The 27,856-nt window shown below is 43.2% G+C and overlaps 1 protein-coding gene across 1 annotated transcript in view; it reads right to left on the reverse strand.

The window, feature by feature from the left end:
• The window catches only part of zeb1b (zinc finger E-box binding homeobox 1b), a 49,238-nt gene extending 24,537 nt beyond the window's left edge, over positions 1-24,701 (reverse strand). Inside the window, exon 1 of the mRNA XM_088283280.1 lies at positions 24,598-24,701. Within this exon, the coding sequence (XP_088139406.1) occupies positions 24,598-24,655 (58 nt within the window). The 5' untranslated portion in view covers positions 24,656-24,701. The remainder of the gene's footprint in view (positions 1-24,597) is intronic.
• Between the last annotated feature and the right edge of the window lie 3,155 nt (positions 24,702-27,856).

Consider the following 27,856-nt stretch of genomic DNA (forward strand, 5'->3'; position numbering starts at 1 on the left):
CCCGTCTCATTCTTGTTTCTTCGGCTCACCGCGATTTGCAACACCATCCCCCCCAAAGAGTTGAAAACTCAAAAGGCCGGCAACACATTGGTCAAATGTGAAACGGCTGAGGCAGCAGGTAAACTCAGGTTGTCATGTATTGATGTATTAATGGATTGTTGTGTTCATTACACCCCGAGGTGCTGGGATGGTGTGTGGGCGTGCGTTCTGGCTGCCACCGGCCCGGGAGACCATTAGTCCACTGTGTCGGAATTCGACGGAGGTATTGACAGTCCAGCTGGGGGCAATCGATAGTCACAGATCTCTCACTATCCAAGTGCCATCGACAATAATGGTCTTACAGTTAGTCAGGACTGTGTTAAGCCACATCACTTACTGTATATGTTAACTTCAAATGAAAATGAGAGGATAAGTCTATCCATGCATGCATTTTCTTAAGTGCTTGTCCTCATTAGGATCATGGGTCAGCTACACCCAGAACTGGTAAACAGCCAATCACAGACGTGGGTGAATTTTATTTACTAGATAGCAACTTTGACAGAACAACGACTTTTCGGACTGACCTGAGTTCATACCCTTTGTCAGCATAGTTGTTGGTTTGGAATTTTACTTTCATCATCTTATTCTGCATATTGCGCAATGCATTAATGTCAAATTCCCTCCGATGGCACCGTAAGTTAAAAAAAAAAAAAAAAAAGGTCTTCTTCACCATTGTTGCTGGAACGTGTTGAGTGTCAAAAAGCATTTTACATCAGGTAAATTGCTCGGTAAAAGGAACGGCGGCGGGAAATTAGATTTCAGCATGAAACACTGATTCAAAAATGGATGTGGTGGAAATTCTGAAAGAGTTAACATGATTGTTGAGGGCTTGGCTAATTTAATAGCTTTTTTGTTGCTTCGTTTAATGGCACAGATGTGCTATTTCCACCAAGAATCCAAACAAATATTGCATACACGCATGTCTGAAAATGTCTTCAACAAAACTAAAATTCCTAGTTTGTTCCTTCACAAGTGACTCCTTGGGCAGTTTTGCAGCCTTCTCTATCCTGTACAACAATCTGTGACACCCATGCAATTGATCATATTACATTTTTTTAAGGAACTCTAAAAAATAAATATAAATATAAATATAAATAAATAAAAACTATTCTGTCTGGTGGCATGTTTTTTTTCCAGTTTTCTTTTCAGTTTTAACCACCCAGAAGTATCCTGAAACATTACACAAAGGTCCCAAAGCCTCAAGACAACAAAATTTGTTTTGCTCGTGATTCAGCCACACGTGCATAGTCCCAACACTTGACATGCAGTTTTCCTCATTTTGATGGAAAAGATAATCTTGTTGTTTTCAATAAATGGCCAAACAAAAAAAAAAGAAACATTTTCCATTGCAGTTACAAAATACTTTTTTTTGGTTTATTGCGTAAAAGTAAAACTCTTCGTTTTAGGCTGCAAGACATGCGTGTCAACCAACTCCAAATAAAAAAAAAAAATCATAGTCGATTCAACTTAAAACTTCACACATTTATATTAAGGTCACATATACAGCGTTTTTTTAAATTTTTTATTTCTAGTATTTGCTTGATGCAAGTTTCCCGTCTAATGTTTTCCAATATGCAACAGCCAACAGGGTGGATCCAGGATACATAGCTAAGTGCAAACATGGGACTCGATTCTCATGTGATGTCACCAATCACGTAACTAGGCAGGGAACATCCAGATGTTCTCTGCTTTAAACATGGCGTGTACCAAGTAAATGCCATCTTAAGTGAAAAATGAAAAACAGTCACGATACTGACCAAATCACGTTATAATTGTTAAAGCTTCTTGACACGGCTCCTGGCTCACATTCCTGAAGTTGCAAGTTTTGAATTCTTTATAAGGGGAGCTGAACATGGGGCTTCACTAATACTAAAAACATGTTTTTATTTTTCGGGATTCGCAGCGCTTTTACGCAGTCCTCTCATTCACGCACAATGGAAGAGAAAGTCATGATGGAAAGGTAACGGCTCATTCACACACTGACGACGCAGCAGCTGATGATGTTCAGGTGACATTAAAAAGACGCTTGGAAATGTTTGGCACAGGGGCTGATATAGGTCAAATGGAGTTGTTGTGTTGTTTATTTTTTTTATTTTTTTTAAAGCATGTGACTGAGAATTGTAGTTCATGGGGAATTCCACTGACTAGTGCGTGACCTAAACATTGGCCTTCCTGTTCAACGCGGCTGATTTGTGCTCGAGTCCAGAGGAAAGGGAAATACAGACAATTCTGTGCATTTATGTTTGTTATTTGACGAGGACCTCGATTGCATTTCGCCACCAAGAAAGAGTGTGACAGAAGACGGAGTGTGTATATATACAATATTTCGTTTTTCTTTGTATGCCTCGGTGCACAGCTGTTGCAGACAGATCAGTGATAACGCTTTTAATAAACTCCGCAGGAGTGTGTCTGTTTTACTGTCTCCGCGTGCGCATCTTGTTGAAAGGAGCGGACTGTGTGATTGATGTGCTTCTACGGAGCAACTGGAGGACTCCTGCACACATACTGTACATTGGGTTAAGAGGTTTAAAAAAAAAAAAAAGGCCACATGGTCATATTCAGCAATGCTCAGCTAATGTTACTCATCGGAGTGAGCTGAGACGTCGGTGTGTGCGCACAGTCCACACAAGGTCGTACTTTATTGAAACGTGAGTCATCTCGCTGCACTGTTTTCTGTACAGTCAGACGCCTCTGAGGTTGCACAATTTGGAATTCTATCAAAATGATCACGTCAGTATCCCACAATGGAATGTGTTCCACCTCAACAGGTTCGATAAAGTCTGCAAAAGAGAATGGAATGAGAAAGAACCTAAGCAAGGGAGGTGTAAAATTTATTTTGGGGTCTCTGAACTGTAATCACCACCTACATCTGCTTCCTCCCAGGTGCTGGACATCAACAGGGAAAAAAACTAAAAAGCAGAGGCTTTTTCCAAAGACGAAATAGTCTATTGTAGGTGAGGCACTGGCGCTTGTGTTGCTCATAATTAGCCTTCATTTACATATTCTGACCAAAGAAGAAAGACCACACTTCTCATGCCAAACCCGGAGGCTTGGGGGAAGTTTTATCTTTGCAGCAGGAGGAAGTTGGGGGGGTGGTGTGCGGCGTCAGAGAGCTGACACCACACTTCCACTGCCTGCCCGAGGAGGCTGGATGGCGACTACTTTTAGAGGAAGCTAGTCTCGCTCTTAATCCTGTTAGACATCTTGTGACTTGCTCAGTGACAACGAATCAACAGGTGAGGCAAGACAAGACGAGTTTATCGGCGCCCTGAACGTTTTTCTGCAGAAACATTGAATTTGTCAGCAGAAAATAATGTATATACTGAAGATTATTTGTTTTGTAGTATTGTCTGCAGAATCATTCAAATGCCGTATTACAAGGCCTTAAATCTTGAGAAGCCAGAAAAGAGTGCGTAATGAGCCCAGGTTGGGTTCATTAAAATTACAAGATAAGATTTTTAATTTCGGAAATGTATAGCGATTTAAGTGGAAAATAGCAGTGGTGAGCAGTTAGGGCCAGCAAATTCCAGCCTTTATGCTGCCACATAAATCTGCCCATGAGCGTTCAGAATCACTAGAGCAGCAAGCTGGCCTTTAACCACGTCAGCATTTTTGCTGTCCTCTGATTGGTTGGTCAGAGCAAAACTTGTTACATAACAATGCCTACCAAATGTTTTTTTGTTTTTTTTCCGTCATCCTATTAGAACAGTATTGGTTCTAAATTACCCCACATAATGTGCGTGGCACAGTGCCAAATGCACGGCCTGTCACTGGATTGTACAATAGTTACATCACACGAAATTTCAACACAACAGCGTTAAAAGTGAACCAACTGGTACAATTTAACCATGATTTTGATCCGTTACAATTATAAAAAAAAATTGGCACGCTTTTAAAAGATTATGATGGATAATGGATCGGAAGTATCCACTCCATGCTGTTGTACTTTTTTAACAAAACAGGGCAAGACTGTCTGAAAAGCAAAAGGACCGGCCCATTTTGCTCCATAATTATTTCCCACTGCCCAAACTCTCATTTTAAACAAGGGGATTTTTGAGCTGGACACAAAAAGGGGAATTTTCAAACTTGTTTGTCATATTGAAGGCAATTTATGTCACCATGCTTAGCAGAGTTGCCTGACTGTCACAAGATATGAAAATTAAGCCAATAACTTCTTCCAAAACGCAACAACTCCAAGAATGCCTCGTGATCTAATTTCTCTCAGTCACGTATTCCTTGTAGAGTACATTTTCATTCTATTTGATTCTCACCAATAAATACTGCTCACTTTCATCAATGGAAACAACATACAAAGCAATGATGCATCGTGTCATGCCGCGTAACACAAGCCATTGTGACACGCAAGTTACACATGGTGTCCTGAATTAAGTCGTCATTACCGACCAAATAGCTTGGGTGAAACCAGTAAGTACTCCATCCCAGAATTAACTCACATTCAGTGACAGTTTAAAAACATAATCAGTGTATTACTGCTAATGTTCCACATTGCATCATGAGTAAAAACACAATCAATCATGGACTCAGCAGCCACACCCACTTAGCTCTTGCTAATAATAATAAAATGTTTTTCAAAAAATGCACCGGTTCATGTGAGGTCAAAAAAATGTGCCACTCAAAAAAGGGCACCCATGGGGAATAATATGCCCGTATCAGCCTGTTTGACTCACTTCTGGCCTATAAAAATGGTTCATGCAGTGTAACTTGTTCAATTCATCATCATTAATTGATTAGTTACTTGAAAAGCTGCACATGTAGTTTAGGATATTGGGGGTGAAAAAAAAATGTGCCATGTTTCGTAGTGAATCTTTGTGTAGATGTACTCTGCGTTAACTGGTGATCGCTTCAAGGTGTTTCCCGCCTTTCGCTCAGGGTCAACTGGGCAAGGCTCGAAGTCACCCGCAAATTCACAACACACTGGAAATGTGGTGAGGTAGGATGTCACTGTCTTACTGCATATACGGTATTTTCCCGACCACCGTATTAAAAGGTGCTGTCTCAGTTACCGGTGCTATTTCTGTATTTGACACACAGACAAGACTCACCTCACCGTATTATTGGGCGCAGGCATGGTAAAACATATAGAATAGAATAGAATAGAATAGAAATCCCTTTATTGTCATTGTACTCAAGTGTGCAACGAGATTAGAGGGCTCCCCTCTCCAGTGCAATACAACAATAATACAGACAAATATATAAATTAGATAAATAAAGAAGACAGTGCAATGGAATTCAGTACTGAATAGGGCATATAGAAACACATCACAATGCTGTTTTGCGAGGTTAGGGTGGTCTCGTGTGTGTGTGAGAGTTCAGTATGGAGATGGCTCTCGGAAAGAAACTATGAAGAAATATGCTATCTTAATACAGTTTAAAACATAACAGTCGCCTTTATGCACGGCAGCAGGAGCAAAACTGAGTTTGGATGTAGTTTACTGAAGTATTGTATTAAATTAATTCTAACATGCCGGGTTCCCGCTCGTTACACCAATGTTCAACGGTTTGAATGATGGCAAGGTCCGAGTTCATTTGGTGCATACCGGTACCTATTGGAGGCATTCGTCTTTCACCGGCGCGCTTCCCCTTTTAACGTCCACATGCTATCCTCAGTCATGTCCGCCTTTCCTCTATATAAGCAGCTTTTCGGCAGGAAATTCCCGCCATTCAGTCAAGGGGTGCGCTCAAAGTCACGCAACATTTACAGAATTTGGAACTCAGTGCACATATAAGATTATTTTTCATTATATGATATATATTTCATGATCATTATAAGGTGCATCAAGTCTCTACTTCTGATGACTTTTTATTTGTACTCCCTTCAATTAAAAACACACAGCAAAGTTAAAAAAGCAAAAGTCGCTGATCTGTAAAAATCAAGTGGAATCGATTGCTTTCGATGACCCATGCGGGGTGTACCCGACCTCTCGCCCAAAATCAACTACGATGCACTCCTGTTTGACCCGCAACCCAAATGAGGGTGAGTTATAAACACAATGAATGAATGCAAATAATACAACTTTGTTTTCATTGTACAGTATACCACGTCAATAATGCAATGTTGTCATCCTGTTAAAGATGAATCCGTGAGCCTTTGATGCCACTGTATAATCCATCAGATTAGATTGTCACCAATGGACGCTCACCTGCTATGTAACACCCATTATCCGTGAGGATAGTGATTAGTGCAACAAACACCGCATGTGTTTGCGTGTTTTCAAACGCAATGTCGCCATGTAACAGCGCGACGGCAGATGCTAAGTGACAAGATGCGATGATTACAAAGCCCCTCGCTCATGTCCATGCAGTTTGACAAAGCCGCCCCAAAAAAACGACACCATGCTGAACGATCACAAAAGCAGCCTGACGCGCAGCGCTACTAGAGTGGCACGGTGCCGGCCTGACCCTCTCTCTCTAAACATACAGTCACAGCGGTGAAGTTTACCGCCTGTCTGCCCCCGTCACTCTCCTCTGCCAGCAGCAGTGTGAGGATTAGGGGAAAATCCTGACCTCCTCATCCACCTCTCTTAAATGGCTGCGCTCATTTTAAACAGCTCCTCCAAAGCTGGATTACCTCTCCGGTTGCCTTCTGCTCCACATCACAGATCAGCAAATGTTGTGCTGTTACCATCCATGTTATTGACGTGCGGCCTGTACAAGCCCGAGGCTGCGAAAAAGACACAATTCGGGATGGTAGCCCGTGTGATATGCTGATATTTAATTAACCTGTCCTCGCCACGCATTGAGCATACACACGCACGCCTCCCTGCTCAAAATTCCTCCAGCGGGGCGAAAAAAATCGCAAACTCCTGTCCATCACCCCGGCAGCATTGCTGGCATGGCACTTTTATTGTCATTTTCATCACTATTTTCAACCTCTCCGTCTATCACCTGCAGCCCTTTTTTCTCTTGAAGCTGATTTTTTTCCCGAAACTGGCTCATCTCGGGCAAAAAAGCGGGATATGTTGAGTCTTCTGATCTTCAGTTAAAACTTGCTTACCATATGAAGACGAATTGTGTCGTTTTTGTTGTCATACTTCCTCGGAAAAAGTGTAATCTGGTGAATTGCCCAATCAAGACAATTTGAAGGTTTGTGCCACCGCGCTAAAGGAAAAACAACCAATCAGAGACAGAAGGCATTGCTGATGAGGTGGCAGTCATTTGTGGTTAAACACATTTTTTTTTTTAACTGCAAGATTCCAAGTTAAAAATCAGTCAGATTTTTTTTTAAGACATCAGTCAGAAAACATCGCTAACACAGCACTGGAATTTGCTTTGTGTTTTCACAAATGAAGCAAACAGGTATCGGGGTATTTGAGGGGGGGTGGCCTGCATATTTCATTCATGCCTGCACATTAGTTATGCATGGAAGACTTGCAAGGGAAACTCACACTGTGGCCGTTTGTCTTTCTAATGGAGGGGGAAACAGCAGCGTCTACAGGCAGAGAACAACTCTCATGCTACTTTAATGGGAATGAATAAAGGATGAGTCGAGGCTCAGACACCAGGTTAAGGGGCGGCTTCGCACCTCTGGCTTGATGCCAGGTGGTGGAAGGGACGATGGTATGGAGTGGATGAAGACAGTGATGAAGGCAAAAAGTGGTGTAAAGTGATGGATTTAAAGGGCTGGCAAATTGCTTGGGATTGTTTAGTAAATCAGTGGAGATAAAAAGAATATTTAATAATGTGTCGTCGACCAACACCCCAGCAGTCATACTATTCGTAATTGATTTTTTTTTTTTGACGAGGGAAATTCACTTCATCAGGTCTATGCACTAGTACACCTTTTGCCCTTATTAAAAGGTGTTGCACTGGAAGCACGATTGCCTACATTCTAGTAGAACAACAGTAGGAGAAGTAACATGCATGAAGAGAAAAATCCCTATTGAACTTTTTGGGGGGAAATATACAATATTTACACACAAATACCATGTTATGTTTGATTAAATAAATAAAGGTTGAAATTCTTCTTCTGTTTTACGTCTTAGTAGTGTGCCATCACTAGTGAGCTATTTTTATAACAGACCAGAGGGCTTTTGCTTTCTTTTCTTTTTTTTTGTTTGTTTTGTTTTTACAATACACATTAATCAGAGCCAAAAGGCATCAACAGGTAATATGTCATTTTTTTTTATGTAGAGTGATAAGAGATTGGCCAGTGTCCCTAAATGTATTGTCTTCAACTCTGGTTCAGAAACTAGTCTCAATGAAGTTGTAAAGACTGTTCTCCAGCAGTAAATTCAAACAGGATCGGAATATCCAGATGGGCTACAGAGTTATAAAAAGCAACTTGTTGGCATCGAATCTCGTACTGTACGCCTCCACAGACCTCTAAGGTTTGATCTGCCATGGGAGGAAAAGCAATACAACAGAAAGCATGCACCCGAGCAGCGGGATCTAAAGCAGCGCCTCTGGGAAAGTCCTGCTGATGTTGTAGAGGAACAGGTGGTAGTGGGAGTCCGCGCTCGGCCGGCCGAGCTTCGTTAGCTATGCCAATAGTTGCGTTGAGAGCCGACCAAGAACAGAATCTGGCACGGTGACGACAGAACCTGCCAGTCTGCGGCCTGCGATAGAGCCGTAATGGCTGCCACCTGCCCCGAGTTACGGCAAATAACGGGAGCTCGTTACAGCAGCTGGCGCCACCTGTGCTCAATTGTCAAGTCGCCACATCAAAACAAGGTTGGGGGATTCGAGTGAGCTGGGGGTGGTCAAAAGATGTTTTTGTGACTGCATTGGCACCAACAGTTAGGCATCTGAAGCTCAGCATTTGCTATTCTGATTTGTTTTTCAACAATCCTCCTGAGTTGAGGAGTTTCATCTTGACAAAATAGTGCTTTGCGTCTATCTTGTGACATACATAGCCAATATAACCCTAAATGATGACTTTTCACATCACGGCTGGCGTCCTATCCTGCAGGAAATTACGGGTAACGCTGTCCTTGTAGTCGCCTAACTTTTGCAGGAAAGCAAAACATGACCACATCATCCGGCATGTTCGGCAGAGTATTTGAGCTGCTGTGATTGACTGCTGGTGCCATGTGACACGATTTGAGTGCCTCTTATTTTAGAGTGAGAGGTTGAGATAAGGTGTTAAAAAAAAGGAGGGGAAGGAATGCAAAGCTGTCCTTATAGGCCCCTCCGTGCACCCGCCGTGCGTGCTCCGCCCTTTCGATAAATATTCAATAGCAACCTCTCAAATTCTGAACCGCATTTGTCCTGATCCTGATCATTTCCTGGGAACTGCGGTGCACTTCCAACCGGGGGTGCCTTCTCTCTATTTTTCGCTCTCCCCCTTGCCGTCTCTGTGTTAGGCAGTTTATTTAGCTGCCATGTTTACATTCCAGTTGAGAGGCATCCTCTCCCGGGGGGAGGATGACTGGACCAAGCGGTGTGGTTGAGCCTCCCATCCCGTGGGCTAAAGTCACTTTCACATCACAACGACTGACACTTCCAAATGATCTGTCGAACCATTAAATGAAAGCATACAAACATTTAAATTAGGCATAAAGGGCACTCTACACGTATCTCAAACAGGACGACAAAGTGAAATCTTGTCTCAGCTTCATAGTAAGACAAAAAAAACAACCTCCTGGGTCCAAGGGAAGGGAGCTAAGTGGATGAATCTCAAGGCAGTCCTGATCGCTCAGGACCCTGGCACTTCACTGGCCTCATCATTAGACTGCCTGGCTCCTGTGGCCTCCGGCAGACCACTGTCTGCACGCCCTAATGACCGCTGACTCACTCAGCACGCAGCATTGCCGCCGCATTCGTTCAGCCCAAAATAGCCCCAAATAAAGAGAGATGGGAGAGGAGCGGTGATGGTAGGAGCCTGCTATATTGCGCTAAGATGTTACTCGAGGCCACCATCAGTTCAATTGAATTCAGTTCAATGCTGTTATTACCAACTTTGTTGCTAGGAGACAAAATATTCAAGAAATAGTATTGAGTATCAAATTTGATTCTTGTTATATTTCAATATTCTTGCAACATTTTTTCTTTTGCAATTGGCTTTAATAGATGTAGTTGTGGATTACCGCAATTCATCCCAAAAGCATCCTCCAATTGCTTATGATACTCTAAATCAGTGGTCCTCAACCGGTTCATACAACTCCATAACTTTTGCAGACCGGCAAGAGGGGGAGGCCGGGCTTCGTACGTGCTCTCGTTCCTCATTTGGCTAGCTTGTGTGTTTAATATTAGCATAGTGCGATCAAGACAATTAGCATCTTGACATGCGGCATTTTTTTTCCATCTGTGCGGCTTGCTCAGGTCTAAAGTTGTTCACTCACTCTAACCCACTAAATTCAAATTCTAGCTATAAAGAATATATATGCCATGGTATGTACTAGGGTCTGATTGCTTATATTAGCTCTTTTTTCCACATTAAAGAGAGGTTCAAACTTTCCTCTCACCCAAAAATTGTTTTATGCCTGTAATTCATATCTTACAACAATATTTGTGGTGGCACGGCCAAAATGAAACCCGAAACCTTACTCGAAGATTACCGTCCTTCATGCTGGTTAAAACTAAACTGACCAAGACCTCAGAGTGTAATTACAGATACTGCTCCTGGTTCTGCAATGTAAGGCGCTAAATGTGATAACAGTTTAGAAGGTGTTGGGAACAAAAGGGGGTCGGGGGGGTACATGAAGGGTTAATCTGGTTGGAGGACCCTCGTAACTGCAACAGAGTGCTGCTCTCTGGTCAAATGATTGTGTGTTTCGTGTATGCGTGTTTGGTAAGTACAAGAAAAAAAGTCAACCATGAGACATGAGGAAAATCCCCCTTTTTCTTCCTGTGACCATACACCTGTGTGTTAAGAGCACAGAGGGAGGACACATCTGTTTGGGATTTGGAACCGGACTATTTCACCTCGTGTCACGCGAGACTAAGGCCAAAGAAGCGCAGCCTGTCCCGAATACAGAAGAGTCAGCCGAAAATACACCTCCTAACAAATCAATGCAGTTTATTGATTACATCTCCACTGCACTTATGCAACATCCTCACTTGGGTGTACAACTATGGCGAAATCACAGTGTGCAGGCGAAGCTTTGCAAAGCGGAGATAGCAAGGTAAACCTTTTATGCACGTCACGTGCTCTAAATCAAACTACACAATGTGAGCCAATGGCCTGGAAAAACCGAATGGCTTGCATCCACTCATTCATATAGAGGGGAGTGTAAAGTTGTGTTATTAAGAGTGTTTCAATGACAGTAAATGAGTGATATTCATAAATCGAGTATAGACCTGATGATCATCTTTACATGGAAGTCCTAAATGGTCAAGCGTGGCGAATTACAAAACCCTGACCTCAACTCCTCTCAGCCCTCTTATATTCTTTGAAAACATCCCCCCCGAACACGGCAACATTTCCACCGGGACCCTGATGGAAGCTCCGAGATGGCCCACGCTTAATCGATAGTGCCAGGTTGCCAAGACAACCTTGATTTCCTGTCACAGATTTTGCAGCGTGCCGATGATTGCGCCGGGTGTCCATTGCACCTGCCGCCCTCGACTCCTTCTCTTCCAGTGTCTCATCAAGCACTCCCTATCCCATACCTCCCTGCCTCCTGATACACACAAGAGGACGGACAGACAAAGGCATAACGGATTAGAGCCAAGAGGTTGGGCGGGCGCAATCAAAACAAAGCGGCGAGCGTACACGCCCGGTTATCTCTAACGATGCCGAGGTGCGACGGCTATCACATCTACCTTCGAGGGTGATGTCATTGCACCTGCGGAACGTTTAGTATCAGCGGCCCTCATTCACGCACACATGTACACAACCTGCCTCCCTCTTCTCAGCAAGAGGTTGGCACCCTCTGTTTTTTTTCATTAATGGAGAGCTCATTAATCGTGAGTGATAACGAGGACATGGGACAGGGACATGATTAAGGGGCTCTCTCTCCTTTCGCTGGCCGCCCTTGGGAATAAATAGCCTATGCGGTACGTGTTGGAGTGTGTGTGGTCCGCATGTTAAAACAGGTAAAGGACGTACTGTATATCTGGTGCTATCACTAGGACATCTCTGGTGTAGGACCCCGCACATGTTTTCTTCCCCTTTTATGATTCCAAGTATGCCCAACACACCAATTGCACATTATACGCCTTCCATAAAGATGGATGATGGTAGCAGCCGGGACTTCCAGTTGTACGGAAGATGACTCCCTAGATTCACCAACCTTTTGAGTCTTAGCTCCTAACAAAGTAATTGTTATATTTTTGTACCTACATATTCTGGAGAGAAAAAAATACCGGTTAGTGTTTTAATCTACCATTCTCATTTTTTATTGGAATGTTATTTTATTTGGGACCATGTAATTGTGCAATTCAATAGTGCATTAGAGTGAGCAACAGTTAATCGAAAATAGTGATAGATAGATATGCCAGACTGGCTCCAATTTCTCTTTGTCAAGTACGCTTTAGACTATGAAATTGATGATTGTCCATCGGATTAAACTAACTTTGTAATGTATATTTTTAAATAAAAGTATGTTTTACGAATCATATGTCACTTTGTTGGAATTCCGGCTCTAGAAAACAATACAATTTGAGATATTCTACTTTTGAAAACACTTAAAATAAACTAAATATACACTTAAAATAAAAAATCCAAAAATGAAAATTTTTTAAGTCATATTTGTGTCTTGTAGCCAGTTTTGTGTTTTAGGTGCAAGTGATTTGTATGCGTAATGTCGTAGTATGTGGATTTAGTTCGTTAAATCAACAAGTAAAAATCTACCATTTAATCTAACTTTTTGGCAAGTGAGTGACTAACTGCATGATGCAGATGAAAACTGAGCGTGATAATCCGTGACACAGTGGAACATCCAAACTGACCCAACCAAATGTAATGAATGAAACGGATCCAGAAACATTGCAGGGTGATATGATGTCACAGCAAGAGAGCAGAGATCAGGCCACGAGGGCTTTGCAGTACAGCAATCATTTAGCCTTACACACACATTAAATCCAATCTGTCTGGTCCGGGACCTTAATCCCCTCTCCTCGACCATGGACACAAGCAGACAGTAATCCTCCATATTTGTATATTAATAGCAAGAGTCTCAGGGGCGGACTATCTATGTGATTGTGATGTATGTTTTATTAGTTGGGTAATCTGCTTGTCGATCAGAGGATCTGGTCCATTTAAAGCCGGACTTTAATAAAAACACAGCCACCACTGCCTGAGGGATAAGCTGTCCAAGGACAAGGGAAAGAGCATGGCTGTGTTGAATAGACTCATCGGCAACAATAAACAGCTTTACATCAACGTTATCTGTCATGCTGCAATACAATTATTGTGTGGAATCCAGCCCTGGGCCTCTGCCCTTCCTTATGAAGAGGGCTTGATAAAGCCTGACCCAAATATAAACCTGCTACCTTGTTTCCAGGGTGTATGCTTCACTTGTCTCTAATGTTATTTCTGAGGTGCACTTAGGATTCATTGTGCGCGTCCGTAATAATGTGCATCGCCCTGAGAAACACTCCCTGTCCTCCTGAAGAGCTGACCCTTACGTACTCCAGAGGAGCAGATGCCGTTCCACATCAGCAGTCAGGACCAGCGGAGAGGTGAGATTCCTTAAGATCTGAATCACGTTGGAGTCATCTGCTCACCTTCCGACCTGTCTAGACGCTGTATTACTGCCACACCCTGCTGGACATCAGTCCTGATTCAATAGCTTTATCAGACAGACGTCCGATCAGACGAGCAGTGGTTTGAATTAGCAGGCAGGTCAGGGAGAGATGAAGGAAGGCTAGACCACAGGGCCATTACCACATTGGAAACGCCTTCCTGTTTATCAACAGGCTTTGGTCCCTTCAGTCATGCCTGGATTTATTTAGCCTATAAACACACAGTCCTCTGCAATACCATTACAAAAAATCCTTATCCGCGAAACACTTTAAGATTGTCCAGCTGTGATGGTGCTGGCCCAAATGAGATGATCCTTATAGCCAATCAGAGGCATGAAGAAAGTCAGATCCAGTAAAGGTACTATAAAAGCACTGACAAAGTAAGGAAAAGAGGGACGCTACTTAATTGGAATTACTTGATACTGACAACAACAGTTATGTTGAGACAAGAGTTATAGTGATGACTTTGTCTGAGAGGTTGAATTGTGCCATAGGAAAACCGTTTTTACAAAGTGTTTTTCTTTAGATAAACAAACAAATCAGCTTCGAGAGCGAGAGACGAGAGAGAGAGAGAATAATTAGGCACCCTCGGGAGAGAAGTGATTTTCCTTAAAGATTTGCTGATTAGAAGAAAGACGGGAAGGAGGGGAGAGTGATACACAAAAAAAAAGGGTAAGTCAAGCCGGTTCACAATCAGGTCATAATTCAAGTGGAGGTCAGAAATCCACTCAGAAAGATTGCTTATGAAACGGAACCACAAAGAGTGAAAAAAATAAACAAAAAGCTTTGTCTTGAAACACATTTCAGCCTCACCATGTGACTCTCACGGGGTAATCTCATGGGAGCATCCCCCCACCCGTGATCTCCCTGATGGACTGTAACAACAGGAAGTCAGCCTGCAATCGGCACCTAACTACCACCACACCTACAGATAAGTGAGTTCTCCCTCACGCGCGCATCGCATTGGAACACGGACACAACTCGCAGCCAAGTAGAAGAAAGCACAAACAAACATTGTTCCAGCTCCCCTCATGATTCAGATGTTACATTAACGACAGCCATTTATCAGTCCACTCAGTTAAGTCTATGTTTAATCCCTTTAAAAGAAGACTGTGAGGAGCAGAAGAATCGATGGCGCGGTGCCCATTGCTGCTGGCGTCGGTGGCAAGCAAGACGCGCTGCAGCCTGGCACTGAAACGCGGAGGGACCGAGGCGGGCAGGGGGGTGGGTTTTTTAGTGGCTCAATAGCCCTTGTTTGTCTAGGTCCCTTTGGGAAGTCAGGACACAGCAGTGAATAGGAGCCAGTTAGCAGCGATAGCATAATAAAGAGTGAGGAGGGACAGAGGGGGGAGGCGGGTCATTGAAATTCTGCGCAGGCTACTGTCAAGACCAAGCGCCATTGCCAGCTGTGGCAGCAACTCAATGGAGCGTGGGGGTGTTCTACATGGCTCAACTTTTGGTTTATAATCATAACATTGGGAGACAGAGAATCTTTGATCTGACACTGCTACATCAGCAAAAACATTCGATCCAATTTGGAATCTGTTCTTGGATAGGCAGAACTAGGCATGTAGCGTAAAAGTGACTCATATAAGTCATGAATTTCCAGAGGATGATGACACTGACATGACAGGCAAACAGGGCAGGCTTTTTTTTTCTTTCTTGTAGGCGTCTGTCATACTGTGTAAAGACACTCTGCTCGGTATGGAGGTGATTGTAAGTGCTGAGAGTCAGAGATAGACACGACAGTAAGTGTCCTTCATCCCTTTTTTTAACTCATTCATTGCCATCGACGGCTATAGAAGTCAAAGATCCATTTTAAATGTCACTACTGCCTGCAGAAATCGATTATTTCGAAGGGGGTCACCTGCTACTCGAAAAAGACCTTCTTTAGAATGAGTCTAAGAAGAAACAATGATTATTGTTGACTTATTCTCAACAACATTCCAGCACGAGTCTTCTGTTATGTTGCGCGTGTTGTTCCAAAGGAGTGCAGCTCAATCTTAATACCAGCAAGAGTGGCACTCGATGGCTTTCCTTTCGTCAAGGGATAAATGTGGTCCACTCAGCTCACACTAAGAGTGCACTCAAAGATTTGAGTTTGCTGTTGGACAACACTAGCAGCGCTACTTTAGTTTGTTATTGTTGTTGTCCTTGAGAGAAACTAATACACGCTGGCACCTACACAAGTCCACGTTCTGCAAAAGCAAAGGCATAACTGTCCCTCTATAATCTAACCTCGCACTGCCGCCCGCCCCACCCTTCGTCTCCTCCACATGTAACTCCTCAAAAAAAAAAAAAAATCCCATCTAATTGGAGACAATTAACGTTAAAGTGGCTCGTTTACTCAACTCTGCAAGCAGCCAATCATATTGTGCGCTACTGAATGAGCGGTTATTGAATTCTTGACTTTTTAAAATCACGATAATCCGTCAAACTGCACCGTCGTTCTTTTAGTACAGTGCCAATGGAGTATCAGTGGCTGTCATAAAATACTTTCACAATCACCATGAGAATTTGCTGGCATCGGTGGGGCAAACACAATACCATTAACTCATTTACTGCCATTGACGGACGGGTAAAGACGTCAAAGATCCATTTTTTTTTTTTAACTCGGCTGGTAGTGAATGAGTTAAAGTTGATATGTTGAGTAAAAAGCAAATAATAGCTGTAAACGATAACTTGCTCACATATTTCAAGCTACAGAACATTTAATTGAATAAACTGCGTTGCTCCTGCACTGCCATCAACATAATTTAATTCATAGGAATGCGTAAACCCACAACGGCTTTGCGAGTGCTCACTTTGAACATTGTGATGTCTTACTTAGGCGAGATCTTTCTGAAAGGCACAGACAGACAAATGTACCGTTATTCTTCTGATGCGGCAATTTTCCTTGAAGGGTGGAGCTTGGCTTGCTCTCTATCAATGCATACTACTGTTTTGTGATGTTAGGTTGCCTATCTTATGTAACCGACCATCATCAAACAGCCGGCACGAGAAAACAAAGATCAAGAATTACTTTGCGCTGACTTGATGTGTTTCACTTGGCGCTAACCTAATGCGTTTCTCTCACTTGGTTTGTGTTATCTACTTTAATAGCATGCCAGGAAAGAGAAAAGCCAAGCGTCTCATGATTTATTTCATAAAAGTCGACCAATCCATAACGGCTGTGTACGGTAACCTTCTGGATTTTGGACCTCACAGCCCCTGATGAGGAGCCTTAAATAGGTTGCCACAGGTGCTGGGGGGCGGTTGTGTGCAGGAGGAGGGGGGGGGGGGTGTAGCCTGGATGGGAGCCGGACCGCAGGAAGCTTCTTGTTTTCACAGAGATAAAGGGCTTTCAGGTTGCATCCTGGGCCGTAATCTCCCACACACTTCCTGGTTTTGTTTTAGGCGAGGCGAGAGAAAATGACAAACTAACCTTCGCCGCAAGAGGCTGATCAATAACTTTGGATGAAGCCGGATGCGTCTGGCATTTGGCAAGCATTTAATAGCAAGGCGACTTTTTGATTGGGATTATAATAAAGGTCCTTGATTTGAGGTGATTTACGTATTCATTTATTCTGAGTGCTGGTTCATTAGCGACGATGATAAAAGTGTGCGTGTATTTTATTTTCTGACCCCTTCCGTTGCTTTAAAAGCATAATTAACAATATTCCAAGCTCTTACATCCTAATTAAAGAAAAGGTTCTGCTTCCTTTCTCTAAATTCAAGTTCCTCCTTACAGCCACTTAGCGAGAGCCTTGTGCTTAAAAAGGTGTATTTACCAGATATTTGCATGAGAGGGCTTTACTGAGAGGCTGGCATGAGCTGGCAATGAGAAACACACTTAAAATAAAAAAGCCCACATTCCGTTCCGCATTTGGAATGCCAGCTTTCCACCATGAGACACACCCTGTTCTGTTGCCAGAGGAAACTTTCAATCTCCTCTCTACCTCACTCTGGCTGGTGCTGTGGCTCTCTCATACTTTTGTCAGGTGTTATTTATGAGCGGTGTATAGCTGAGTAGCTGCGTGCCTACAGCACCTGCTGGTGTTGGAGAATCCGAGCCAAGGCAGCTGCAAGAGACTGGAATAAGAGAACAAGAGAGGGCTAGGAAGAAAGACTACTTGGGGGCTCTGAAACAAGCTAATGAGTGAGACTTTATGAGGCACAACAATGAGGACAGCCGAAAACGTTGGGAGTAATGTGCGGTGATGTTAAATCACACTGCCGCTGCGCTAACATCTTATACAGCTAATGAAGGTTATTATGATGGGAACAGAAGGAGAAAGCAAACAAGTGACGAAGAAGCGCTAATTAATAGTGTTGTACAACTCAGAACATAATCAATTAAAGGCCTTGCTTCATTGACTCGCAGGCAGAAGCTCTGGCGCCAGAGGAACTAGGTGGGGTGAGGGTGGAGGGATTGTGGGGCTTGTTCGTCAGCATGAGTAAAAGGACAGATGTACATCCCATTCTCCTGCTACATTTACGCAATGTGTTTTTCTTTTAATGTGAGACAACGGACCCAAGGCTGTGATAAGACAAAGGTGAAGCCAAATTTCACAAGAAGCATGCATGTCAGTCAGTCGCAGGTTGAAATGGGTCAATCGGTCTGGGTAGTGATTAAGCAGCAGTTAAGATGATTACGTGCCAACTAAATACGAGCATCCTATATTAAAAACACGTTTCGAGCCTACTTTGTGTTTCTCGCAAGGAAGCATACAGTAAATACGAGTGCGCCTGGCTTTCTTGGACTGGGTCACACTCAGGGGCCACTGGGAGCTCCAAAAAAAAAATACTTATGGGTTAAATGGGGCGACGCGGTTGCTCCATGCCTCCCTCTATTACACCCTCCCTCTGCTTTCAGGCAGACCATTCTCCTCTCATTAATCCTGTGTGGATGTTTATCCATGTTGACATTCAGCATAGCAGACGGCCCTCTTTCTGACTAACAAACAGGGTGACTAAGGTTTTCTTTGCTGGAGCTGTCATAGGGCTCTCGCCTAGCCCGTCTCGTTCGGCGTACAAGCTCGGGGGGACACAGGAGTACTCTCGATTTGTTAGTCATTGTGACCCTTGGGACATCAAAGTCAGGCTGCGCAACTGGAATCAGTGTGTGAATATGAATGTGTGCCCCCTCAGGAGGGCCATTATCAGTTGTGTGTGCTATGGAGAGGAAAATCAATATGGTCATCATAATGGGCTGGCAAAAAGCCAGCCACTAGGCCGTGTTCAAAGCACAATGCACAGCAACGGATTACTTCTCATCTGATGTCATCCAATTTCATCCCTGTGGACCGAGCCGCTGTGGGACAACAATAAGGTCAAGCACATTAGAGGGGGCTAGCCGCCAAACATCTTTGTGGAAGGAAAAAAGTTGACAAACTGACAGTCAGGTGCTCTGAAGTGATGCTCTAGCAGAGGTTTGCCCTAAAGAGCTTTTGCTTCACACAACACAAGCTGGCGTGAGCGCCTTACTGAGCCCGCCTTCTGCCTATTGTGTCCGTCCAGTCTTTTTCATTAACCGCTCCACTGAGGACCACAAGCAAGAGGGAGGGGACGGACGGATGGATGGGCAGGCGGGGGAGAGAAAGGAGGTGGCGGTAATGATGGGGGTGGTCAAGGAGGGGTCTGCAGACAGACCCGAAGGGAATTACTGTTGGCCTACCTACCAAATGCATGATTAAAAATAAACACAGACAGTACAACTCGGGGCACCACAGACAATGTACGACTGTACTCTTTATATGACTAAGGATGGCAATTAAGAGGTAATCACTCCTTCAGTACACACATCACATTATCTCACCCGTGCACCTGTTGGAAACGGCCAAGAGGGCAGAGTGAAGAAAATGAAAGAAAAGTTGGCAGGTTTTGTGTGGCTGAAGTCATCTTGCGAACCCACCTGTGCCCATGACTCACAACTTTGGTGTCAGGCCATGTGTGTCTGTATCAGGGTCGTGGCTGTCTTGGTCAGTTTCCCAAGCGTAGAGAGAGCCGGGGACCCAAAAGGGGTTATGGATCAATTAGTTTTTATTGGGTCACCTTTTGTCCGCTTAGAATGCCTTCTATTGATCGCCACAGAATTTCCTAGCAACTGACTTTTAGATTTTATAATACACTCATGCTTACGATCATGGTCTGACTAAAATATAGTGGACTATACTCAACAGGCCCTGGGAAGAAGTAGCTCATGCTTCCCTTCCAAGGAGGGGGGACAGGGGGGGGTGCACATTTTGCTTGTGCGCAACGGCTGTTGTTTTGTTCAGCTCATCAAGCTGACGCGTCGCTACAAGCTACCCCCACCGCACCCGGCAAACTCCAGGATATTACTCCCCTTTCAGAAACACTGTTGCTGGTCTGCGGATGGTACGTCATCCTCATTTGGGGAGGGTTCAAGGTGTGCACCCCCCCCCCCCCCTGTTGCATTGTCCTCATGGCTCATGCTTCGGACCCAGTGAAGCTCCTGCCTACTAGGCCATATTAAGCCTTCACCCTGGCGCTAAAAACAGCATGTTGGACACCACCGATGTGCCCAATAAAATACACAGGATAGAAATGCAATGAGCAGTATGTAAAGGGAACAAGCGTGACGCCGATGTAAGCCACATTTACAAGATAAAATTGTCAGAGTGCTACAATGTGGGTCCTTCAGGACCTTAGGCTGTGTGGGAAGGATTTGATGAATTCTGCTTACGTTCCATGGATTCCTCCCTTGCGGGGACCTTCAGGAAAAGAATGGGTCATATGCAAATGGCATGCACAGTATGGAGAAGAAATTTCCCACAAGCCCAGTGTGAAAAGGGCTCTCCCTCCCCATGCCAGGCCCGCTGAATGGGCCTTTTCTTCTGCCACTGAAAGTGAATGAGGTAGAGCAGGCTAACTGCAAAGGTAACTAGGCTCTTTCTCCTCGGGCTTTCTCACTAAAGCCTCAACTCACAATGGTTCATTTACGCATTCAACCACACAAACCACAATAAAGCACATCCAAGCGCAGTTAAGGGGGTTACTGAAACTGACTCTGGGTTTAAAACTCCTCCTTTATGCAGGAAGAGCACCTTTTTATAGGCTAATGCTCTCTGCCTCCATGGGGCCAGCTAATCATTAAGCAGCCTTAACGGAGGTGCGATCGTACATCATATAATTGTAATTTCAAAGAGCAGCGCACTGAAGAATGTAATTCTCCTGCCTTGACAATATCATTTAGCCGTAAAACATTTCCCTTAAAAATGTTACTGACGTGATCAAGTATTACTCCCTGACACGTAGTCGGTATCTACTGTACAAGAGTGCCACTGACATGTGTCATGCTTTTTATCTGCCATCACGGAGGCTTTCAGCTGTCACCTGTTCTAAGCGTCTTTGGACACCTCTGCCGCTTCCCACCAACTCCATCCATCCCCCACTTGCCAGTCCACGGGGAACACATAGCCCACAATTTAAGGGGTCACCAAAGAATGGACAGAGAGGAGGAGGGAGAGGAGAAAGGGCCGAGGGCTCCAAAACGCCCTCCCTCTCCTCCCCCGCTCTTCCCCTTTCATTGAGCAGACTTAAACACAAACACAATTGGACATGCTGGAAGCCTCACAATGGCACAGGGGAGGAAAGTGAAGTCATACTCTAGGCACGCTGGGTGCCTAGGTCAGGGGGCAATCAACAGCACCCATGGCTACTGTGTCTTAACCCCTCCGCCTCACCCCCCCCCCCAAAATAAAGGAGAAGCTTGGGGAGAGAGGAGGGTGTGTGGAGGCGGGGGCAATTTCTTCTTACTTGGCACTTTCAAATGAAGCTGCTGGGGAAGTTGGTGAAAAGCCGTGAGATAAATGATATATTTCCTCCTCCGCTAAAGTCTTCACACAACAGGGGTGAACCTTTTACATGTAAACACGTCTTTAAAAACACTAATGTGAGCATGTGGAGCTACACAGGCAATCCCCACCTCCTTCGATGCCCTTGCTTGTTTCACTTGACAAACTGTATCCACAGCTTGTATTGTTCCCGAGCAAACTTACAGCATGTGGTTGTATTCAAAAAGTTTTGAGGCGTGGTGACAGAGTCCAGCGCGTTCCGTATACCGTAGTTTCATCAAGCCAATAAACAAGTCCTCAACATCACACGAGTAGTTGCCAAGTGCCGACCTCATTTTCCTTATTTGATGGGTGATTCATCGGGGTGAAGTGAAGGAGTGCAGAGGAAAGGAGGAAAGAAGAATGGTACTTTAGTAAATGTTTTGATGCAACAGCTATGGAGAAAGAGTCCAAAAACCATCCCAGGGACGCCCTGTTTATTTTTGCAAAGAATGTTAACACCGCTCGCATTCCTCTATTCCCAACTTGCTGTGTTAAATTACCATCGCAGGGAATGGCAACTATTCCCGAGGGGAGCGGAATGGAGAGACGCGACAAAGGGAGCAGTAGTATCCCACCAATTGCAAACACCTGTCATCCTGCGAGCTGTTCACACCTCTCTGTTTACAGCGGAGAATGGAGCTCACCTTGATCGCCGCGACACATGATGGCGAGCAACCTGGCAAAAGCCACTGGACGTCATTGATGAGCCACAATTTTAACGGTCTAAACTAAATAAATTTGTATTCAACTTTCATTAAGATAATTTCACTTTTATTATTAAAAAAAAAGTATATATATATATATATATAACGTACTTTTCATATGATTTCCATAATGCTGATTTGCATGACAGGTCACAAGGTAAAAAGGATGTATGGATGTTAAGGCAAATGCAAATGAGGTCAAAGTAACAAACAAGGAAGACATCTGCCTGGTCACGGACTTTAAATATCAATAGGCCTCTCTAAAAGCCTGTCAATTCAAAGGGGCTAGTACACATTCTGAATTCTTTGTGAATTTGGTTCCATTTGCTGTGATTATTGCAACACAAATCAGAAAGTCTAATTGAAAATGGAGAAAATTGCAAACCTCAATTTTGAGAAACTCTGATCGAGAGTGATTGTAAGAAAGAAAAAAAAACTGCGTCTTAGCTGTGCTGTTATCTAAGGCGTGTCCACATATTTACACCCAATCTCCAGAGGCGACGCAGCACATTGAACACGCCTCATAACAAACTAAGATGACAGTGGGAAAAAAAAAAAAAAACCAAGACACTTTTGGATGACGCTGTGACAAATCACCAATGGAAACGGCAGAGATAAACATGTTTTGGTCGTATGTCACCACCCACAACTACCATCCCTGACTTTTCCAGCTCAGCGCACCAAAAACCAGCAGACATTCCACTCGCTTTTTCCGCCTTGCCATTAACTTCTTAAACAGTTGCTTCGTCATTTCATAGCTCATTATAGCTGTCACTCCACATCATTTCTACATTTGTTTTTGATCAGTATTACCGCAATACTGGACACTACATTGTTTAATGACTTGCTTTGTGTTTTGGTCCTAACTACCTTAGACAAATTCCTTGTGAGTTTAAACATACTTGTCCAATGGAGATGATCCTGAGACTACAAAACGACACGTGTTATTTCCAGCATCACAATACTTCCTTGAAGCTACACTGGGTGGCACAATACACAATACATGATGCAAAACAACAACGTCACTTGTCACTGTTGCACATTTACAACACAAAGACATGCAAAAGGATGCAAGTGTAACTCACATTTTTGGAAAGTAGAGAGCGTGGAAGCAGGTACTTTATTTGTGTCACTTGCCAATCTCAATGCACCGGGGAAACGCAACTCAAATTATGTGCGTGCAATGCATGCAGTATGTGTGACAGTGACATACAAACGCGCCAAATGACGAATATTGTGTTTTAAAAGCTGGTGAGGTGACAACAGTCCAAGTGGAATCAAAAGGATTCCCAACGCCACAGGCGGAGAGCCGCTGTCCTTATATGGACTGCGCGCAGCTCACATAAACAGGCGCGTGAGCTGTGCCTTGCGCTCCGGAACCTGAGTCAAACCTCGACGTCTTTCTGATAAGCTTTCTGTTCCTTATTTACCGTTATTGAAAAAAAGAGTAAAAAAGACCCAAAAAAAAGCGTTTCAAATAATATGCAAAAGAGACGCGTTAACCGGTACGCGGCGATTGCGTTGGGCAACATGAAAATAAGTGGTCAAAATAACACTTTTAATAACTTATATCCCAAAACAACGTTTTTTTTTATAAAGTTATTAAAAGCGCTTCGCATTGCTGACCAGCTCTGATAAGGCAACACGAGTTGTTCCGCCCAACGGTGCAGCAACAGTGTCCCTCACGCTACCTGCTCGGGAGTACATTATCAAAAGAAAGCACGAAAGAGTTGTTGTTTTTCACTTTGATGAACACAAATCCATCCACAGAAGCACAACAACGCTCGCGGAATAAATCAGCCCGTCGAGAACAGTAATAACCAGGTAGAAACAGGTCCGAGTTTGACCATGAGGGTTATAACTCGAAAAAACAAGTCAATAGTATCTCTTTTTATAAAGGCAAAGCGTGCATATATAAAAGAAAACGTGTAAAGATTAGATAAAAGAGCTGTCCGTCCGTTTATAACAGGGTGAGGTGCGAATAACGGTCTCGGGTGCAGCGGACCGGTGAAGAGCGATAAAAAAAAAACTCGACAGAATGTTCTTAAAGCACGTGAATTGTATCTCTAGAAAGGAGGGGGAAGTAAACTAAAATGCAAACATAAGATAACAGCGCGCCCGTTTATATAAGGGTGAGACGCAAATAACGGTCTCGGGTGCAGCGAGCCGCTAGGCGGAGGGCGAGACTCGACCCAGGTATAACGGTACACCACATAGGCAGCGCTCACTTGCGACTTCACAGCACTTTCAGTGACTAAAAAACACACTTTTGCACATCCAAAGTTATCACGGAAGCAACCGAGGGACGCAACAACCTCCCAACTGTCCCTCCGAACGGAAAGCTCCCCGTCAGAATTAGTTTTACTCACCGTTGTTCCTCCTCGGGTTCGCCTGCTTTCTGCGCTTACACCTGGGGCCATCCGCCATGATCCTTTCGTTGTGTCTAAATGCTGCCGGAGAGTCACCTCCTCTCTCACCCCCTCTCCCCCTCGGTGTCCTCCCTCCCCTTCACCTCCCCTTATCCGCACCTGGTTTACGACACTAACACTTTACGACATCACCTTCCCGTGTACCTCCCCAGACCGAAGTTGCAGACACCGGTCCCATCGAAGGAAGCGCAGCAAGTGAGAAGACAGAGACGGTCGGCAGCTTGTGCTTGTCTTTACCTGACCAGCCTCTATAGGAAGTGAGATATGTAGGTTTGCTCTTTTAAGTCTTCTTTGTTTTGTTCATCAAAGGTAAAGATGATAGATGCGCATTGCAAGATGTCAACGTCATAAAGCACCACTATATGTATGACTTGAACGCACACGTGCAACACCAATTTTTTTTGTTTTTTACCTAATTCCATTCGCAACAAGTGGATTGCATTTTCTTCAGTTTTTTTTTGCAGTAAAGAACATAAAAATCTGTTAAATTACCTGAAAGTCTGTAAAAGTACAAAAATAAATTACTTTGTAGAAGAATACTGGACTAAAGTTTTAAAGTATACTTATGTATCAAAAGTAATTTTCTGATATTAATTTTAAGTAGATATTAAGCAAAATCAACTGCGTCCACAAAGCTAAAACTGCAACAACACAAATATGCAAATACCAATGGCAAATATTATATTGTCTCCCTCTTAAACAAATGGCTTAAGTCGCATTTTGACAAAAAAAATGCCTTAAATAACTCCTTCATTTCTACCCTGAAATGAAATTATTAATACATATATTAAACTATATCTTCCACGACCTGAGTGACGAAAAGTGATGAAGAATATGGATAGTCTGTATTTATACAGCAATAAAATAAAAATAATATTAATTCACCCCACAGTTCTGAGATTGACGGTTCGAATACAGCCTCAACCACTCGCCTTTGATCTTCGAGTACTTAGGATATTCCAAAAATATTCTAGGTGTGTTAAATGAAGCCTCAAAAAATTTATTTAGGTATGAATTTGAGTGCAAATGATTTGTCTATGTCTGTCTCCAGACTGTAAATTGTCCACATAGGTGTGAATATGAATGGTTGTTTGTCTAGCTGCTCTACGACTGGCTGGTAACCAGACAAGAATTGCTATAAGTAAAAGTAATTAAGTAAGTATTAAGTACTAAGTAACATTGATCAATTTTATTTTAATTAGTGAGTTTACTACAGTGGCGTATTTGCACTGGGTCACTTTCATCCAGACGGCACAGGTTCAATATTGGCCGTTGACCCGATAGCCACCCGCAGCTGGTCTCAAGCCTTGATAAATACAGAAAAGGTTGGGTTGTGTCACTAAACAGCATCACGTGCAAAATGTGTTCCGAACAAATCATGCAGGTGACACACCATGACAACCCCTGATGCCACAAGCAAAAAAAAAAAAGTCGCAACAGGAACTTCAGTGTAGTTGATGTTAATGTGTATGTTGATGTTTTGCCTAAACAAACTCATGACTCAAAGAACATTGATGTTTTGACTTTATTGGATTCATATATGAAGTAAAATTCATAGTCTCACTTAGTCCAACCAGACCTTCTAACTTCCCACTTATCAAAGGTAACGTTAAAGGGCAAGTCAAGTCAATAATTTTCTTTACAATAATATGTTCTATGCAATTCCACTAGTGTAAAAACGGCATTCTGGTTAATATTACGTTAGTGGAATATGAATTAAGTAGAAAAATCAACTTGTTTTTATCAATGACTGTGAAGGCAAGTATGACCTTTTTTTTTTAAAGACCCTTTTTGAAATGTTCCAATTTTATTCTTGAAGTTGTCTCTCTTTCATGTGTCACCTCCTTTGTAGTATGAAGTTGCACAATTTGGTGCTTCTTGGGCCAACTGCACTCTTATTCCACTGAACAAAGTTAAACGGCCGTGTCATTGTGTAGTGAATTTTTTCATTAGTTTAATTGAAAATTGTGGTCCAATTCAAACGACTAAAAGCAAACTAAAATCTTGACTGTCCCTTTCTGAAGGCCCCCCCCATTACATCTGAACGTGAAAACAAAAATTTGAGAATTTTGTGTCATTTTTCAAGTTATTCTACTGGATTTTTATTTATTTTATTTTTTCATGTTATGACATCCAAATTCATTTATCGGCCAATTATTTGGGATTCCACTACCACCCATTATGTGATCAGAATTAATGCATCTTTGTTTTTTCTCTCTCTCTTTTTTTTTAATACCCATCCTTGACTAGTATTTGAGTGTGTGAAATGTGTGTTAGCAAGAGGAGGAAGTCATGAGATTTTCATCACTGATTCAATCCTCTGCATAAAGAAAGACCCTGCTGTTCTTCTGAGTAGCGCTTACCTCAGACGAGGAGGACATAGACATGCCAGTGCAATCAGCAGGTTCAGGCTGCTTCCAATCAGATGAAACCTTGGTGCACAAACACACAATGCTTATCACACCACGCTCTGAGCAAACTGAAGAAAAACAGTCACATGTCCGAGGTGAATTCTTCTTGTTAAAGGAAAGGTGAACTTTATGGACTGTATGAAGCAGGTGTGGGCAAACTACGGCCCAGGGGCCACATGCGGCCCGTTAAATGTTTTAATCCGGCCCGCCAAACCTGAAAAAAATTAAATGAATAATGCGCGTTAATTTTTTATTTTCTAAATACTCTGGTGTGTCAAACACAGATATTTTGTTATAATGCTTTTGTTCATTTTAATTTAAAATTTTTTTTTTTTTTTTTCTGCGATGAGGTGAGGTTACCAAAACGCTCCATCCATCTGCTCCTGGTCCGGCCCCTCTGTCAAATTTTAGAACCCATTGTGGCCCGCCAATCAAAAAGTTGGCCCACCCCCGGTGTTAAGGCTCAATCACATATACAGTTAGAGGTCAGGGGAGTCGCAGTCGGTTTGAGGTGGTAAGCAGACAACTATACGGTTTCTTTTGCATGTCATCGGTCAGTCGTGTTGGAGTTGGACTGTGTTACCCACTTCAGATTAAGTAATTCACCTTTAGTTTCTTATCCTGACCTGCCTAATGTGTTTGTTTTGTGTCACATCCCTGACTGATGTCACCTATACGGTGACAGTGTCACTCAAAAGCCAGCAATAATAATCTTTCCGACACAATTTTGAAATTGTGCCCACTTTGGATGTTGTTCGATAGTGCAGTTGTACTGGATGTTATGACGG

This window comes from Idiotropiscis lumnitzeri, chromosome 19 (genome assembly GCF_059441095.1).
Source record: "Idiotropiscis lumnitzeri isolate Australia: NSW breed Sydney's pygmy pipehorse chromosome 19, RoL_Ilum_1.0, whole genome shotgun sequence".
Taxonomy (NCBI): domain Eukaryota; kingdom Metazoa; phylum Chordata; class Actinopteri; order Syngnathiformes; family Syngnathidae; genus Idiotropiscis; species Idiotropiscis lumnitzeri.